This window comes from Rousettus aegyptiacus, unplaced genomic scaffold (assembly GCF_014176215.1).
Source record: "Rousettus aegyptiacus isolate mRouAeg1 unplaced genomic scaffold, mRouAeg1.p scaffold_m13_p_8, whole genome shotgun sequence".
Taxonomy (NCBI): Eukaryota; Metazoa; Chordata; class Mammalia; order Chiroptera; family Pteropodidae; genus Rousettus; species Rousettus aegyptiacus.
The window spans coordinates 21,530,061-21,549,717 of record NW_023416311.1 but is presented as its reverse complement, the minus strand read 5'-3'; the positions used below and the strand labels follow the sequence as shown (position 1 = coordinate 21,549,717).

Below are 19,657 nucleotides of genomic sequence, written 5' to 3'. Positions count from 1 at the left end.
TAAGAGGGCTTTACCTTAAGGGAAATGGCTTTTATTGTCTAATCACTATCAGCCTTATTATAAACACTAAATGTCATACACATTCTTGTTACTTTTCATTAGCCTCTGAGTTGACAAAAAAAGAACATAAAGCTACTAAAAATGTAACAGTTTTATTTGCCTAAGGTGTTTGCTTCTATATTCCATAAATTCTCAAGGACCACTCCCTGTAATAATTTCCCTAGGTTGAAGAACTGTTGGCAAAGAGACAGATGCTTTGGAGCTTGAGGGGAGACTGAAATCCTCTTAAGGAAAAGTAAAACATCCTGAGAGGGTGACTGGTCTGAATGTAAATGCTTGCATATGGGTCAAAGGAAGCCCACTGGCAAAGTCAAGATTCTCCTCAAAAAATAGCAGAGTGTAAGTTAAGCATTATGGTAATTTAGAAATAAAAATTTATTTAATAAAAACTAATAAACCACACAACCACCCATAAAACATTATTATTTCATAGTGTATGCTGAAAGATAAAATAGTTGCAAGAGGCTCACCTAATAACTAAACTGAATGAGCTGAACTGCTGTGTAGAATTAGCTCTATAAACATTAGGGGTAACTTCTAAAATTCATGACTTCTGTGCTCTACTGGTAAATCTATAATCCTGGTTTTTCTGAAAGAAACTAAGACACCAAAGACAACTGGTATTTAGAATCTTTCTAATTCACAGAATTAAAATATTATCTGTATTTAGAGAAGCATGGTCCAGAATATTTGAAACTTGTAGTTTTACGACACATCTTTGTATCCTGTATAGCAAATCACATTGCTTTTGTTATAATTTTTTTTCTGAACAGTCACATCTTTCACTGGGAGAAATGTGGAGATAGGAGGGTTGCCTTATATTGAGGCACGCACATTACTGCCAGAATGACTCTTCAGAGAAAGGTACACCTAGAGATTATGGTCTTCAATCTATCTATGTCAGAGTTTCAATTTTCAGATATTCTTCCCAGATCCTAGTTCTAATCTCTCAATCTCAGTTTTGGTTTTATCTTTCTCTATGTCTAGATAGAGAAAGGAAAAAACATAACTAAAGAAAAAACATAACTAAGAAAGCATGAAATTCCCTGAACCATGGCACCCTCAACATTAGCAGTCAGAAGGTGGCTTCGAAAAGAAATTAAAAAAAAAATAACTTCTCATTTCCGGGGATTCCTTCTTTCTTGAGTATTCCTCATAGGTTGCACCTTTAAAAACATTTTTGTTCAAGATTGGAGAAAACTGCTAATTTCCTATTCCCTTTCACTTCACTTCTTCCTTGTTGCCTACCTTGTAATTTACTAGTGCCCATACTAAAAGATTGGTTTAGTCGATTAAGATTTATGTGTAACCATAGGCCATCATATCCCTTTGTTTATTGAGAGTGGTCAAAACTAGCACTGATATCTTGTTATATCATGATCCTCCTGCTGACAAGAGAAGACTCATCAGCAGGGATGGGAAAGAGAGATCCAAAAACATCTACCTAATGTTCCCTATGTGCCAGGCATATTACTGGACACTTTCAAGTAGATATCTTATTAATTCTCTATAATTTTCCTTATTCCATTTACAAGGAATACCATGCATGATCAAACTATGAATTATTTTCTCTGGTTATCATTTTACATCCCACCCGAGCAGATTCAATTCTTTTTAGGCATATACGCCTTAAATTTGGTATAGGGTCTCTTTTTATATACATGTGTACATGAATACAGCCACACTCTGTCTAACAACATTTTGGTCAATGACAGACCACATACATGATAGTAGTATGCCATATAGCCTAGGTGTACCATAGGCTACACCATCTAGGTTGTGTAAGTGTACTCTATGATGTTCTCACAATGACAAAATCACCCAATGATGCATTTCTCACAACATACCCGTCATCAAGCAGCACATGACTGTATACCTCAACACCACTCTATCCCAACTTCTCCCTCATGAGCCATCTGAAAAGTGAAGTTTTTAAAAAGTAATGCTCACTCTAAGCAAAATTTACACACTTAAAAAAATTGGCCCTTTTAATTTTATCTTTTTATACAAGTTCAAAAAGTAATACATTAGCCATCTTTGTGACAATGTCACAAAATATGATTTTCATATTATTGCCAGGAAGCCAATAATTCTAAATAACTCCTTGATTTCCTATAATGCTAAATTTTAAATCTTCGTGCATGCATGTGTGTGTGATCATTCTTTCTAAAAATAAGTCACTTATATTGACAATTATTTTCTCATTTTTTTCATGTTATACCTTATTGGCCAGTATTTACAAAACAAATTTGAGTTAAAAAAAAAAAAAAAAAAAAAAGGTCATTGTCTTTTATTCCTAAGTGGGAATTTCCCCAAAATTTCACCAGCCATCTCTACTGAGCATCTACAGTGTGCCAGGCTACATTAGTGGCATAAAGATAAACAAACAGGGTTAACTGGCCCCAATAAAACTGCAGTCCAATGGGGAAAGCACAGGTAAATAATTAAGTAAAATTTAATGTTTTCTGTGCTATAATATGTGCATCATTCAAGTATAATGCCAAAACAGGTCATTTCAGGTCCCAGGAGATGGTCATCTCCATCTGGAGAGCCCTCTCTCTGTCATCCAAACCAATCTTACTATCTTACCTCCTAAACTTACTCCTTCTTTACATGATCTCTCTAATATTATGGGGCCCCACAATGCTAGCAATCAATGTAGCTGGAACCCTCTGTGTCATTACTTAGTCCTCTTCTATGCAGGATTCTCAGAGCCACACAAATAGTTTGCTGAGCTTATCAATTATGCCTCAATAATATCTTTTTCAAGACTCCTTGTTCGCACTGTCTTACTTTCAACCTTGTAACTCTTATCTAAACAAACATATAACCTCCTACAGTTTCCTGCTTCTTGCCTCTCTCATTTTACACCATGTTAGCAGATTACTCTGCAGAAAGTGAGAGCTTTCTAAAGAACAGCATTTGAAGTTCTCTACAATCTATTCCCAACCTTTCAAATTAATTTCCAGTTGCCAGTCTCTTTCCCACACTCTGTGGCCCAGATGAACTATATTTATATAATGATATCACAAATACCCTAACTCATCTTTCTCAAGAGGTTCTAATTTTTAAAAAACTAGTCTCCTACCTTCCTAAGTAGTAATTCTACCCATATTTTAAGATCCAAATTAAATAATGGCTTATCTGAGAAGTTTTATCTTACCTCTTCCATATGGAATAAAATGGCATTCTCCTTTGAATTCCCCCAGTAATTTATTTGCACCACTATGCCTATTATTAATGTTATCTGCCCTAACAGAATAGATTTTTTAAGAGTAGGACCACCTCTGGCCCCCAAAAGCCACCATCTCTATGTAGTCGGTAATTAATATATTCCTTTTTAATATATTAATGCCTATTAGTTTTACTTTTCAAACACAGATTCAAGCAGCATAATAAGCTGGACCACTCACCTGATTTCCATAGGGAATTGTGCGTTTGTGACCAGGAAACTGGAAATTTTATGCTCGTGGAGTAGCTTCAAAAACCTGTTGATATCTGGGTACATGATGGGTTCTCCCACAAGGGACAATGCACAGTGCTTTACCGTCATTCCTTCTTCAAAGCGTTCTTCTTTAACACCCGGAACTCCTAGTGTTTCACACAGTGAAGAGGGACAAGCTCAATAAGGCACAGATAGAGAACAACCGCTTTTATTTTTCTTAATTGAAAAACTAATTTTTCTTAATGGTCCTTTGATTTTAGAGGGCGAATTTATTTTTGATACCAGCCAAGTAATACGAAACAAAGTACAAAGGGAAATGAAAAATTATAATTACTGAAATAGAAAAATCAGTCAGTAACCCTGTGGGTCCCAGGCCTGGCTGGTCCCAGATCTGGCTGTGATCCAGGCTCGCAGGTAGGAATAGGACTACATTAGTGTAGTAGGGCACCTGCACCTAAAATATGTAAACATAATTCAGCTTATTGTATCACTACAGTTTCCTACCTCTCCAAGGTAGGGACTGTGTAACTGAATGCCATTATTGTACTCTGATATGTGTGGAGTCATGTGGTCACCTGGAGAGCAGAAGGGGAGCAGAAGAGCAGAAGCAGAAGCTCGTTCTCTGCAACAGACTTCATTTCCCACAACAGAAGTGCATTCTCAACAATAAAGTTGGTACCTGCCATTTCATTCTCTTGTTTGCCTCTTGTGCATTCTTCCAACTGGGCGTCTCACCATCAAAACCTTCCTTTCTCAATCAGCTCAGCGCTGATGTTTGGCATAGTCAGCGGGAAGAGGTGTGTACAGTCCCCAATGCTCCAGACAGCCCTTGGTTAGAAGAGACCTGAGTGGAGGACATGTGGCCCCCCATCTCCCAGTGGTATCCTGTGGCTGCATATCTGGCTACATGGATGCCCCCGGAGGATTGAGATGCAGTGAAGCCACAACCAGAGGACGTCAGGAAAACCCTGGAGATGTTGGAGCTGAATGTCCATCGCTTACCAGAAGGCAGCGGGTCAGGTAGCCTGGATGTTCCTGGCGGTGCTATGGCAGGCCAGCCTGCAGGTTCAGGATCAATTTCAGTGGGTGCAGCAGCTACAATGCCAAGTGCTGGAAAGGCAGCTGGCAGCAGCAGAACGCATGTTGCAGGACCCTGAAAGGTCACTGCCATCATCCCAGTCTGGGAGTTCACTGGCAATACCATGTCAAGCGTGGCCGGTGATGTGGCAGCAGGTTGAAGTGAAACAGCCATTGGCCCTGGGGGTAAAAGCTGATGGCGCCCTCCAGGCTACAAAGCAAACCATCTTGATCCAGTACACCCCTGTGGAACTCCAGGACCTGATGAAACAAGTACGGCAGAGAGCTGGGGAAATGGTTCCAGGGTGGCTGCTGCTGTTGTGGGATGACAAGGCTGAAGGGACTGAATTATCTCTGGAAGAGATGGCTTGGTTGGCCTCCATAATGTTGATACCATCCCTCAGGCAGTGCCTCCAGAATGTGGCATGAACAGCGCAGGGTGCAGGCAATCATTCCTTGATTAACTGGCTCATGTCTGCTGCACGGAGAGTGTGGGCCAACCCAGGGGAGCTCCAGAGACAGTCAGCAGTTGGACTATGTACTTTTATCTGGGCATGCAACAGATGATGTTTCGTGCCCAGTACACTAGCCTTGATGAGGAGGTATTTACAACGCGTATGAAGGACTTGATCTTGACCTATGGCCCAGCAGGTATTTTTGGTACCACAGGGGCACTGCTGGCCCCTTACATGGCCATGAGGTGATAGGCGGATCCACGAGGTGATGTCCACTATGGTTAGGTTGGGAGACGTGAAAGTAAAATGCAAAGAGCATTCTACACAAGTGTGCGCTCTACTGCCAACGGCACTCCCAGACCAGCCAGTGCATGGTCGAAGGCATGGCCAAAAAGCGGGAGTGGAGCAGCACCCAGCCCATTGGGCTGTGAGAGTGAGCGCAGGCAAATGCAGTTTGATCTTCTCAAGGCAGGGGTTGCTGGAAAAAAGATTGAGCAGCAACCTAATGAAGTGCTGCTGGCACTATGGAATCAGCTATGCCCTGACCAGCAGTTGTCCCTTATTCTCGAGAAAGCCACACCCATGAGGTGCGGCTAGCTGATTATCTCCCTAATAGGGATTATCACCCTAATAGGGATTCCCCTGGGACACCTAGCTGGCAGGGGAGCTGGTTGACCTGAAGCCTTGGGAGCTGAATAAGGTTATACCACCCCTGCATGCTGCCATGCCGAACGTCATGTACATCATGGGTTGGTTGTAACATGAACTTGGACAATACCATTATGTGGTGGACTTGGCAAATGCCTTTTTCTCTAGCCCTACCCTGTGCTGTGGTCTTGTGGCTCAAGATTAATCCATATGGAAACAACTCCCCATAGTGCACTTGTATCATTACATTGATGATATAATGCTAACCTCTGATTCTCTTACAGAACTAGAAGCAGTGGCGACCAGCTTGTGAGAAGCTCTTGCCAACTGGATTTGGGCAATCAATGACGACAAGGTACAGGGACCTGGGTTCTCTGTCAAATTCTTGGGAATTGTCTGGTTAGGTAAGACAAAAGTAATGCTGGAGGTGGTGACTGATAAGATACAGGCATATCCCCACCTGATACTGTGAAGCAGCTCCAAACCTATTTGGGACTTCTGGGGTTTCAGAGGGTGTTCATCCCTCATTTGGCCTCCTTGATGCGACCTCTGCACCATCTAGTGTGACGGAGTGCCCAGTGGGATTGGACTCCTGAGATAGAAGAGGCCTTTAAGACTACAAAGCAAGCCATAGCACAAGCTCAAACTCTACGTGTAGTAGATAGATCCAGACCTCCCATTCCTGCTTATAGTGTAGGTGGATGATACAGGGCAGAAGCATGGGTCCCAGAAGGTACCGACAGGCTTCTGGTTCCAGTTATGGAAAGGCACGGAAGTGCAGTATTCTCTGATAGAAAAGCAACTGGCTTCCATATAGGCATCCCTGTTGATCAGTGAGGCCATCACTTAAGGAAGACTACATGTATGGGAATTGCACAGACCCCTAAGCTGTCTAAGCAGAGCTCCTGGTGGAGCCTGCTGAGATGAGAAACATACCGAGACCCTATGTAGTAGAGGGTTAGACTCCCATTCCTGAGGATGCCTGGTACACAGATGGCTTGTACCACAGAACAGGTAATGAAATGATGGGGGCTACCACTGATGCGGGCACAAGCACAAGTTGCTGTGTCACAATGCCCCTGGTGTGCTGAGCAGCACCCATAGAGCTGGCAGGTAAAGAGAACCCCAGGGGTGATGCCCCATGGGGCTAAGCCACTCCAGGAATGACAAGTGGATTATGGGCCCAAGGTAGTGCCCTCTGGACCAGATCCTGTGCCATGACCCTGTAGGGGTGGAGTGTGGGTCCCAGGCCTGGCTGGTCCTAGGTATGGCTGTGATCCATGCTCAAGGCTAGGAATAGGACCCCAGATTTAGAATGTTACATTAGTGTAGTAGGGTGCCTGCACCTAAAAAATGTAAACATAATTCAACTTATTGTAACACAAATGTGTGGCTGAATGTCACTACTATATTCTTATATGTGTGGAGCCATGTGGTCCCCTGGAGAGCGGAAGGGGAGCAGAAGAAGAGCAGAAGCCCACTCTCCACTTCCTGCAACAGAAGTGCACTCCCCACAATAAAGTTGGTATCTGCCGTTTCATTCTCATGTTGGCCTCTTGTGCATTCTTCCAACTGGGAGAAATCCTTAATGATTGGGCGTCTCACCATCGAACATTCCCTTCTCAATCAGCTCAGCACTGACAAACCCCATCCTTGGTTTTACTACTAATTAAACAAGTCAATGCAAGCAGGCGAAACTAACTTTGTTAGCTAATTATTTGAAACACAGACTATATTACTTCCTTTAATTTGCTTAGCTCTGCATTCTTTCATGTTGGTCTAAGAAAATGAACTCAGTCTATCTACTTAAAGAAAAGCCTCTTCTAGACCAATCATTTCCCCCTTCACTTCTCAAGTATTATTCTGAATTGGTCCGAAAGTACAGAGGAGAGAAAAAGAAGAAACCTGCAGTTCTCACCTTTGGCTTCATACTGCAATCACCTGGTAAGCATCAAAAACTCCTGCCACCTAGGTCCACTTCCAAATATTGTTTAATTGGAGAACATGCAATCCAGGATAATAGGAGCCTTAAAAGTTCCTCAGGTAATTCTCACGAGCAGACCCGGTTGAAAACCACAGCATAAACCAGAGGTCCACAAATTCATCTGCACATTGGAATCATCTAGGAATCTTAAACCTTCCAATCTCAAGGCCACAGAGCAGACCAATTAAATCACAATCTCTGGGGAGGAGCACAGGCATCAGTTTTTGAAGCTCCCCAGGTGATTCCAATGTGCAAACAAGTGTGGGGAACACTGGCACATACCACTGGTTTTCAACCATAGTTAGAAATCGGAATTAACCAAAGAACTTTTAAAAATTGCATGGTCCATGCAGTATCCCAAGCTAATTAAACTGCAATCTTGAGACGAAACTCAGACATTAGTAATTTTTTTTTAAGTGTGGATGGAGAAGTACTGCTCTTGACTCAATATAGAAAGCATTCATGAAAGCCCCTCAATCTAACACAGAATGACTTGGAAAAAGTGTAAAAAAGCGAATAAAAAAATCTCCTTTATTTCAGTTATATCTATTAATTATCTATAGGTTCTTTTTGAAGAATATATTTTCTCTGAAGAACAAATTCCTCATGGAGATAGGGGATGGAGAGGCATGCTCGTATTCCCTCTGGGTCATTTATTAGCCCCCTTTTTTTTTTTTTAACTATAAACAATACCTGCCTCAATGAATTTTTGTTAGGATTAAATGAGATAACATATGTAAAGGCTTTAGAAGAGTGCCTGGCACGCAAGAAAGTCATTAAGGATTTCTTATTATCAGCACCTTTATTCCAGCTTCTTAAAATGATAAAATCCGAGACACTATCACCTTAACAACAGAGCATGAAGAAAATAAAGTGAGCTTTTACTGCTCTCTTGTGCCTTAGTTTCCAAGAAGTGGTTTTCTCAAATTCTAGCCCTACCAGTAAGCTGGTTTGTGTCCCTGGTCAAGCCACTCACCCTCCTAATGCCCATTCTCTGACCTATAAGATAAGGGTTACACACACACACACACACACACACACACACACACACACACACACAGCTATTATAAGAATTCAATGAAATAAGCCACTTTAAAGACCTAGTGTGGTGCCAGACCCAGTACATAAGCATTCAAAAAATGTTAGCTGTAAACATTTTATAATAATAATAATAATAATAATAATAATAATTTATTTTGTGAATTGAAACAGAAATTCAGTTGATTATTTTAAATAAAATGGTAATTCCTTTCAATTCAACATGTTTACTGATCCCCTACTATGTGCCAAGCACTGTTTTAGGCAAGGTTCCTATTGGTAAATAAAAATAAGAGAAAAACTTCCGCCTTTGTAAAGTTTAAATTCTTGCATGTGAAAGACAGAGAGTAAGCATTAAACATAATGTATCACTAAATTCTAAAGCAGAGAGGTTCAATAATTTTTTTATTTAGATATAACAGACGTACATTATATTAGTTACAGGTGTACAAAATAATGGTTTGATACTTGTATATATTGTGAAATGATCACCACAATAAGTCTTAAGTAATATTCATTACCACACAATGTTACAATTTTTTTTCTAGTGATGAGAACCTTTAAGATATACCTTCTTAGCAACTTTCAAATATACGATACAGTATTATTAACTATAGTCACTATGCTGTGCATAACATCCCCATGACTTACTTTAAAAATGGAAGTTTGTACCTTTTTGACTCTTTTCATCCATTTCACCCCCACCCCCATAATACAGTAACCACCAGCTGCAGATGACTCCTGAACACTCAAAATGTGACCTAGTGTGACTGAGGAACTGAATTTTTTTGTTTTATTTAATTTTTGTTCATTAAAATGTAAAGGGCCACATGTGGCTAATGGCTACCATATAAGATATGCATTTCTTTAGTATATGAGAAGGTGATAAGCATATGGTAAAGAAAAGTGAGGTTAGGGTAAAGATTGGGAGTCCTAAGAAGAAAAAGCAGGCTGCCCAGTGAAATAGGATGGTCAGGACAAGCCTCATGGGAAAAGTGAGAGCTGACTTGAAGGAGATGAGGGAATGGGTCGAGAGGTTAAAGAGCATGCTGGGCTTTGGAAAGCTGAGCAAAAGTCCTAAGGAGGGAGCATGTTGATGTGTTCAAGGAATGCAGGTAATATGGGCAGCCATTGCAGAGTTTTGAGAAGGGTGGCCAAATATAATTTTTGTTTTAAATGGATCACACTGGGTGATATATTGAGAAAAAAGGGGCAAGAAGAGAGACTAACCTGCCAAGAGGTTACTATATAATCTTTGGACGAACTGATAGTAGCTTGCACCAAAGTCGTGACAGTAGAGGTAGCTAGCATAAAGGCAACACCAGGTGTATTTATTTTGAAAAATAGTAACAAGATTTCCTAATGGATTAGATATAGAGGATGAGAGGAGACCTGTTAATGATTTCTACTAAGTTTTTGGCCTAAGCAAAAGGGTCACCATCGAATGAGACGAAGAATGCTTACTAGGTAATGGAGGTAGGGGAGTAAGTATTATGTGTCCAATTTTAGACATGTAAAGTTTTATGTCTGTTAGAGATCTGAATGTGTGTCCAACATTCAAATTTGGATTCTGAGAGAAAGGACTGGATGGCAATAAACATTTTGGCAAATGGATGATATTTATATCCTGGGGCAGAATAAGATTACCAAAGTAATAAGCACAGCATCCTAGACACTCACATATCTAGGGAAAGGAAGAAGGGCCACCGAGGAGCAGCCAGGGAAGAAAGAGGAAAATTTAAATAGCAATAAATCAACTGCCATCCTCTCTGTGATCTACAAAAATATGCCTGCCCATTTAGACAACTAAAAAACAAACAAAAACCAAGACCAAAAAAAGAAAAAAAAAGCCCTCTGGGGAGTGATGTCAGAGCATGGAGGCTTGAGTGGACCACCAGGTCTTTCCTCTTGAAGTTTCAGCAAGTTGGATAGCTATAATTCCACACACACACACACACACACACACACACACACAAAACCCTTCTCAAAATACAAACATGTCTGAGAGTTCCTCGCATTGAAACATCTGAAGGTGGGTGTATGGGAGGAAACAGGAGGAGGAAAGGGGAAAAGACAAGAGATAGGTGCCGCAGATGCAGCAGGGGAGTAGTCAGGTTATAGCATACGAATTCTGTAGCCTTGAGGAGCACGGGGTAGAATCAACATTCTTGCCTGAGTGGTCAGCACATGCTGAACCCAGTGACAGGAGAAGAGACAGAACAAAAAGGTGCAGCATCTGTAGTGCAGCAGCCACCACTGCTAGGCAGAAAACACACAGACATATAGCCACCTCTGTCCACCCTCTCAGAGCTTGCAGCAGGCTGTAGCAGAAGCTGCTGCAGTTGAAACATCAGATTACAGAACACACTATCGGCAGCCCTGAGAAATAGAGAAACAGAAACATTTCCTCCTGAGCGGCAAGTCAAATTGCTAATCCCAGGGACAGGGGCAGAGATACAGAGCTGTGGCAGCTAAGGTCTGGAGGCCACCATTACCAGGAGGAGAAGAAAGTCACAAATGCACAATCCAGCCTCTCCCAGTCCATCCTGCCCCCATCGATCATAGCAGAGTCCAGTGGAGGCACCTACAACAACTCATAATACAGCTCTGCTTTCAGCATCTAGTTACAGGAGGCAGCACTGGGATCTCATGGGCTCAGAATCCCATTATCCAAAACATTCACCATGGAGTGTGGCAGGGGGGGTGCCTTGAGACTAAGGCGACCTGGTCATAGAGGGGAACCACACCACAGGGAATAGAGAGCATTCTCTATGAACAAGGTGACACCACCCAGCAAAGATCCCCGAAGCCTCGGCAGGGCAAGTAAGAGAAAATAAAAACATATGCTTCAGTGCCACACATTGGAAAACAAAAGAAAAGCCTTTTGTTATCAATCTGCTAAACAGAGAAGTGTCACTCTTTAAATGAGCAGATTTCATTCCCGTTAATGCCTAGGCAGAGAAATAATCCATGAAATATCAAGGTAACTCACAAAGAAAATGAACAATCTCCAAAAAAATACACTTAAAGACATGGAAATATGTGATTTAAATGACAGAGAATTCAAGATTTTAGTTCTAAAAAAAAATCAATGAGATATGGAAAACTCAGAAAGGCAATTTTAATAAACTCGGAAATAAAATCAACGAACAAAAGAAATGCTTTACCAAAGGGACTGAAACTATAAAAAAAAAAGAACAAAATAGAAATTCTGGAGCTGAAGAACTCAATGAAAGAGGTGAAAAATGAACTAGAAAGATTAGGACTAAAAGGAAGAACTAGTGATATCAAAGATAGAAATCTAGAAATGATACAGATAGAAGACTTCAAAATAATAAAAAAAGAAAATTCTATGAGATTATCTGACTCCATCAGAAAGAGCAATATAAGAATAATGGGTATGCCAGAAAAAGAGAGAAGGCAACAGAAAGCCTATTCAAACAAATAATCAATGAGAACTTCCCAAACAGATGTAAAGAACTGGATCTTTGAATAAGAACACCTAATTACCAATCCAGAAAGGTCTTCTCCAAAGAACATTAAAACTGTCAAAAATTAATGACACAGAAAGGATTCTAAAGGAAGCTAGGGAAAAGAAGACAGTAAACTACAAAGGAAATCCCTTTTGATTACTATTAGTCCTTTCAGCAGAAACCCTACAACCTAGGAGTGAGTGGAATCAAATATTCAAATTATTGAAAGAGAAATTACCAGTCAACAACAGTATATGCAGCAAAGTTACCCTTTAGATATGAGGGAAAAATAAAGACTTTCCTAAGCATACAGAAAACAGAGTAAATTTACATCATAAGACCTGCATTATAAGAAATACAGAAAGGTGCTCTTCTACCTGAAAAAAAAAAAAAAAAAAAGGATAAAAAACAATGAGAAAGGTGACTAATAGACAGACAGAAACAGGAAATTATAACCCTTGTTCAGAACAGAATATCAAACAACATAAAGGTTAAAGGAGGTAAAAACATTTTTTAAAAGAATAGTTTCTGCACTTTGGAAATGAACACAGCGTATAGGAATAAATTGTGAAAACAAAAAATTAAAGGGGGAGGAGGAAGACTCAAATTATACAGGTGAATGAAGATAAGATGCAATCAGAAGAAAAAGGACAACTGTATATATGAAAGTTTATTTTGCATAAATCAGATGACAACCACACTCAAAAAAATCTAGAACTGAGACACATAACAAAAAAGAGGAAATAGATGGGGAGAAATGAGAATACCACCAAACTAAAATAACACAGAGAAACACAAGAGAAAATAAAGAATAGTGACACAGAGCTTTCAAAAAATAAGAGATAAAATGGCTATAAAAAAATCTTCATATATCAATAATTATCCTAAATGTAAAGACTGAACTCACCAATTAACATTCACAGAGTAGGAGAATGGGTCAAAATACAAAATCCGGGAAACCAGGCAAAAATGGCATAAATGACAGAGGCATGGTTAATCACCTCTTTTGACTAAATCAAGTTGTGACAGAAACATGGAACAAATAGCCTGCAGAGTCACGTGGGGTCTAGATGAACTGAAGTACTACAGCTAGGGAGAGAAATAAGAAATCACCCTGCAACAGAAGGAGGCAGGAGGAGACGAAGACACGAGGCTGCCCAGTCCAGAGTGGCTCAGTGGGACACAGGCTACAGTAGCAGCAGCAACTAGAAGCTGCAGATGCCTTCCTTAAAGGGGTCATGTCCACAATGAAACTTTCACAGTGACGGACTTCTTTGCTCTGAGCACCAGCGCCAGGTCAGCTGCTCAGAGGGTACCAAGGACTTACAGGGGGTCACTGAGTTGTTGGAGTGAGGGCCGGAAGCTTTCTCCCAGGCAAAATTCTGGCAGTATCCATTGTTCCTCAGTTGAGCCCTCCCCACTCCTAGTGTGTGGACACAGCACAGCCATAGCTGAGATGTCATCAAACTGGATAACAGAGGTTGCTCCACTCAGGATTCCCTGAAACTACCTCCCTCAACTCAGTGGCCCCGTCCAAGCCACATCCCTTTGTGTCCTCCACCAGTTCTGTGCCACTTGTTAAGCAGCTCCAAGACTTACACTTGTGGCAGCTGACCTCAGTTTCTGGCATGGCCTCTTGAGGCAACTATGAGCAAAGCATCTGTGGATTGCTTGCTGAATCTTAACAGGTGGCCCCAGAAGGACACAGACTGAGGCTAAACTTGCTCTGCACCTGAACCCCATTCATGACTGTGCCACTGGACACCTACTACACAAAGCCACACTAATAAGATCGGGAGACTTAGGAGCTTTGCTTAGTACATAGGAACAGACATAGAAAGGCAGCAAAAATGGGAAGACAAAGAAGCAGAAGCCATATGAGAGAACAGAACAGAGATCCAGGAATAATGGATTCAAGCAATCTAACAAATGCAGCATTCAAAACACTGGTTATAGAGATGCTCAATGAACTTAAGAGAAGTGTACATGAATTCAGTGAGAACTTCGACAAAGAGATAAAAAACATAAAAATGGAAATGGAAATTATAAGAGAGAATCAACAAAGTGGATAAAGAGGATCGAGCCACTGATATAGAGAATGGGTAAGCCAAGGACACTCAATCAAAACAGCAAAAAAATAAATAAATAAACCAAGACTATAATAACAATTTAAGGAGCCTATGGGACACAATTGCATGTAAAAATATCCATGTCATAGGGGTACCTGAAGGAAAACATGAAGTTGAAGAGCTATTTAAAGAAATAATGATGGAAAACTTCCCTAACCTGGTGAAAGAAACAGACATACAAGCCTGGGACGCCCAGGAAGTCCCAAAAACGATGAATACAAAGAGGTCCACACCGAGGCACATCATAATTAAAATACCAAAGGTTAAATACAAAGATAGAATCTTAAAAACAGCAAGAGAAAACCAGAAAGGTTTGGCACAAAAATATTCAATATGATGTAACCCAGGATCTACAACCAAGAGTACTTTACCCAGCAAAGCTATTATTTAGAGTTGAAGGACAAAGAAAGAGCTTCTCAGACAAAAATAAGCCAAAGGAATTTATCAACATTAATCCACTATTACAGGAAGTATTGGAGGGACTTCTTTAAGAAGAAAAAACATGTATAAAAAACAAGAATAAAGAATGGTAATAACTAAATTCCTATCAACAAGTGCCTCAAATGGAAAAGAATCAAATGCTCCAACCAAAAGATAGAGCGGCTGAATGGATAGAAAACAAGACTCCTACATATGCGACCTACAAGAGACTCACTTCACATTAAAAGACATGCACAGAATAAAGGAAGGGGATGGAAAAAGATATTGCCTTGATGGACTTAGAGGGTATTGTGCTGAATGGAGTAAGCTGGACAGAGGAAGACAAATATCACATGATTTCACATACATGTGGAATCTAAAGAACAAAATAAACAACAAAAGCGGAAACAAACTCATAGATACAGAGAATATTTTGAGGACGAGGACTACTAGGTGGGAAGGGGATTAGGGGGAGACTATGAAAAGGGGCAAAAGGATTAAGAAGTACAAATAGATAGTTACAAAATAGACATGGATATACCAAGTAAAGCATAAGGAAAATAGTTAACAATGTTGTAATAAATATGTAAACAGGAAGTGGGGTACTAGGTTTAGTGGACTGATCACTTTGTGAGTTATGTGAATCTCTAATCACTATGCTGTAAAACTAAAATTAATATATTATCATATGCCAACTATAATTGAAAAAAACTCATTTAATTGTACAATGTAAATACAAGCAATTAATAGTCATTATATTTCAATAAAGCTGGAAAAAATCCAACTATATGCTGCCTTCAGAAGACACATCTCAGCTGCAAGAACAAATACAGATTCAAAATGAAGGGGTGAAACTGATACTCAAAGCAAATGGTATCCAGAGAAAAGCAAGTCTATTGTATTATATGAGACAAAATAGATTTTAAGATAAAAAATGTAATGAGATGAAGATGGACATTTTATAATGATAAAGGGGACAATACATCAACTTAATAATATATGCATCCAGCCTGGAAACACCAAAATATATAAAGCAACTACTAACGGAACTAAAGGGAGAAAATGACCAATTCTACCAATTATAGTAAGGGATCTAAATACTCAATTGACAGCAGTTAATAGATCATCCAAACATAAAATCAATAAGGGATATCAGATTTGAATGAGATATTAGAACAAATAGACATAATTGATTTTAACAGAGCTTTCGTTCCAGAACACCAGGATATACATTCCTTTCTAGTGCACATGGAAAATTCTCAAAGGTAGACCATAATGTTGGGGCACAAAACTGGTCATATAAAATTTAGGAAGACTGAAATCATAATAAGCATATTCTCTGACCACAATGCTTTGAAATTGGAACTCGAATGAAGAAACAAAGCAGGAAAAATCACAAATATGTACAGATTAAACAACATACTACTAAACAATGACTGTGTCAAAGAAAAAATAAGAGATCAAAAATATACAGACAATTGAGAAGGGAAGCATGACATATTAAAATGTGGGGGATACAGAAAAAGTGGTAATAAGAGGAAAGTTTATAGCATTACAGGCATGCCTTAAGCAACAAAAAAAAAAATATCAAATGACCTAACATTTCACCTAGAAAAAGAGTAAATGAAGCCCAGAGTTAGTAGAAGGAAGGAATAAAAGTTAGAGCAGAATTAAACAAAATAGAAAACAAAGACAACAGAAACATTAATGCAACAAAGAGCTGGTTCTTTGAAAACATTAATAAAATTGACGAACCTCTGGCTAGATTTACTAAGGAGAAAAGAGAAAAGGCTCAAGCAAAATTAGAAATGAAAGAGAAGTTATGGCAGATACCACAGAAATACAAAAGACAATGTAAGAATACTATGAAAGCCTGGTCCACCACCAAATTCAAAAACCAAGAAGAAATGGACAAATTCTTAGAAATATATAATCTTCCTAGACTGAATCATGAAGAACTGGAAAATCTAAATAGCCCACTCAACAGTAAGGAAATTGAAACAGTCATCAAAACCTCCCAAGAATAAAATTCTAAGAACAGATGCCTTCAGCAGTGATTTCTATCAAACATTCAAAGAAGATTTAATATCTGTCCTTCAAAAAGTCTTTCAAATAATTAAAGAAGAGGTAATACTTCCTAACTCATTTTATGAGGTCAACATTACCCAGATATGAAAACGTTGCAGGGACAATACAAAAAAGAAAACTATAGACCAATGTCTCTAATAAATACAGATGCAAAAATCCTAAACAAAATACTAGCGAATCGAACACAAATACATTATTAAAAAGATAATAGATCACAATGAGGTTGGGTTCATTCCAGGGGCACAATGATGGTTCAATATATACAAATCAATTAATCTAATATACCACATTAACAAATTAAAGAACAAAAATCATATGATCATATCAATACAGAAAAAAACATGGATAGGGTACAACATCCATTTATGATTAAAATACTCAATAAAATGGGTATAGAAGAAAGGTCATATACCCATTTATTATAAACTCTCAGCTAATATATGTAATGGTATAAAATTGAAAGCTTTCCAAGATAAAAAACAAGACAAGAATGCCCACTCTCAACACTGCTGTTCAATATAATACTAGAAGTCCTAGCCAGAGCAATCAGGTAAGGGAAAGAATTGAAAGGCATTCGAAATGGGAATGAATATACAAAATTGTTACTTTTTGCAGATGATGTTTCCTTATATAGAAAACCCTAAAGACATCAGCAAAAAACTTTTAGAAACAATAAAAACAAATACTGTAAAGTCGTAGAATACAAAATCAATGTACAAAAACCTATTGTGTTCCTGTATACTAATGATGAAATTTCAGAAGAAGAAATGAAAAAAACAATTGCAATTGCAACAAATAGAATACCTAGGAACGAGCTTAAAGGATGTGAAGGACCTCTACATTGACAACTATAAGACAATGCTGAAAGAAACTGAAGAAGACACAAAGAAATGGAGATACTCTATACTGGTGGATTGGCTAAATCAACATTGTTTAAAAATGGCCATATCACCTAAAGCAATATACAGATTTAATACAGTCCCGGTCAAAAACCCAATGGCATTTTTCAAAGATAGAGAACAAAAAAATCCTCAGGGACAATAATCAAAACAGAATGGTGTTGGCAAAAAAAAAAAATCCAAAAAACAAAATCAGACACACAGACCAATGGAACAGAATTGAGAGCCCAAAAATAAATCCACACATACACGGACAACTCATTTTTGAAAAAGGAGCCAAAAAACTATAATGGAGAAAAGAAAGTCTCTTTAATAAACAGTGCTGGAAGAACTGGAAAGGTATATGCAAAAGTATGAAGCTAGACTGATATTTGACATAAAATACAAAAATTAACTCACATGGATCAGACCTAAATATAAGACCTGAAAAGGTAAAATACATAGAAGAAAATATAGGTAGTAAACTTAGGAACGTTGGTCTCAGAGAGCCTTTTGTGAACTAAACCCCAAAGGAAATGGAAGTAAAAGCAAACATAAATGAATAGGGCTACATCAGAATAAAAAGCTTCTGCTCAACAGAAAAAAACCATTAAAACAAAAAGACAAAAGACAACCAACTAAAAGATATTTGCAGATAATAGGTCTGATAAGGGGCTAATATCCAAAATATATAAAGAACTCACACAAAATATGTAAGAACTTAGCAACAAATATAAACAATCAAATTAAAAAATTAGATCAGAGGGTAGGGGGAGGAGGGAGGTAAAAGGGGTAAAAGGAGTCAAATATGTGGTGACAGAAAGAACTCTAACTATGGGAGGTGAACATACAGTGTAAACTATATAGGCTTACTGTTAAAGTATACAGCTGAAACTTATTGGATTTTAACCAATGTCACCATACATTAATTAATTTATTAATTTAAAATAAAATAATTAACAATTAATTAACGTAAATAATAAATAGATAGATAGGTAGGTAGATAAATAAATAAATTGAAAAATAAAAATAAGAAATTGGCAGAGTATCTGAATGGACACTTCCTGAGAAGATATACAACTGCCTAATAGATAGATGAAAAAATGCTCAACTCAACTAGCTATAAGGGAAATGCAAATCAAAATCACAATGAGATACCACTTCAGTCTTGTTAGAATGGCTATTATCAATAAGACACAAAATAACAAATATTTAAAAGGATGTAGAGAACAAGGAACCTTCATACACTATTGCTACTATGGAAAACAGTATGCATGTTCCTCAAAAAATTAAGAATAGAATTACCATATGACCCAGCAACTACTTTTCTACTCCCAAAATTTGAAAACATTTATGCACCTCGATGTTCACTGCAGCATTATTCACAGTGGCCTGGACATGGAAACAACCAAGGTGTCCTCTGATAGATGATTGGATAAAGAAGATGTGGTACATATATACAATGAACTATGACCCAGTCATAAGAAAGAATGAAATACTGCCATTTTTGATAACATGGATAAATCTTGATAGTATCTTGCTAAGGGAAATCAGTCACATAGAAAAGGATAAGAACTATATGATTTTACTCATATTTGGGATATAAAAAAGAAAGCAACAAATAAACAAACTCAGAGACACAGACAAAAGTATGGTGGTTATCAGAGGCGGAGGAAGGTGGAGTAAGACTGAAGAGGGTAAAGGGGGTCAAATATGGACTTGGTGTGGTAAGCACACAATGCAGTGTGTTATAGCCTGTATTATAGACTGCAATATGTTATAAGACAGTATACTATACAACTGTATACATGAAATTTACATGTTATTAACCAAAGTCAGTCTAATAAATTTAAAAGAAACTATTGATGAAATATTCACACTAAGTGGAATAAAAACAACTCTGTGGGTAAAATTTTTAAAGTAATGATTTTGAATTTTTAAATTATCCTTTTGTTTTTATTT

The 19,657-nt window shown here is 38.4% G+C and overlaps 1 protein-coding gene across 2 annotated transcripts in view; it reads right to left on the bottom strand.

The window, feature by feature from the left end:
* The window catches only part of LOC107507429 (S-adenosyl-L-methionine-dependent tRNA 4-demethylwyosine synthase TYW1), a 182,541-nt gene that overhangs the window by 67,968 nt on the left and 94,916 nt on the right, over positions 1-19,657 (bottom strand). For both annotated transcript variants that reach the window (XM_016138517.2, XM_016138518.2), the window contains exon 12: positions 3,474-3,651. In XM_016138517.2, coding sequence (XP_015994003.2) covers positions 3,474-3,651 — 178 coding nt within the window. The remainder of the gene's footprint in view (positions 1-3,473; positions 3,652-19,657) is intronic.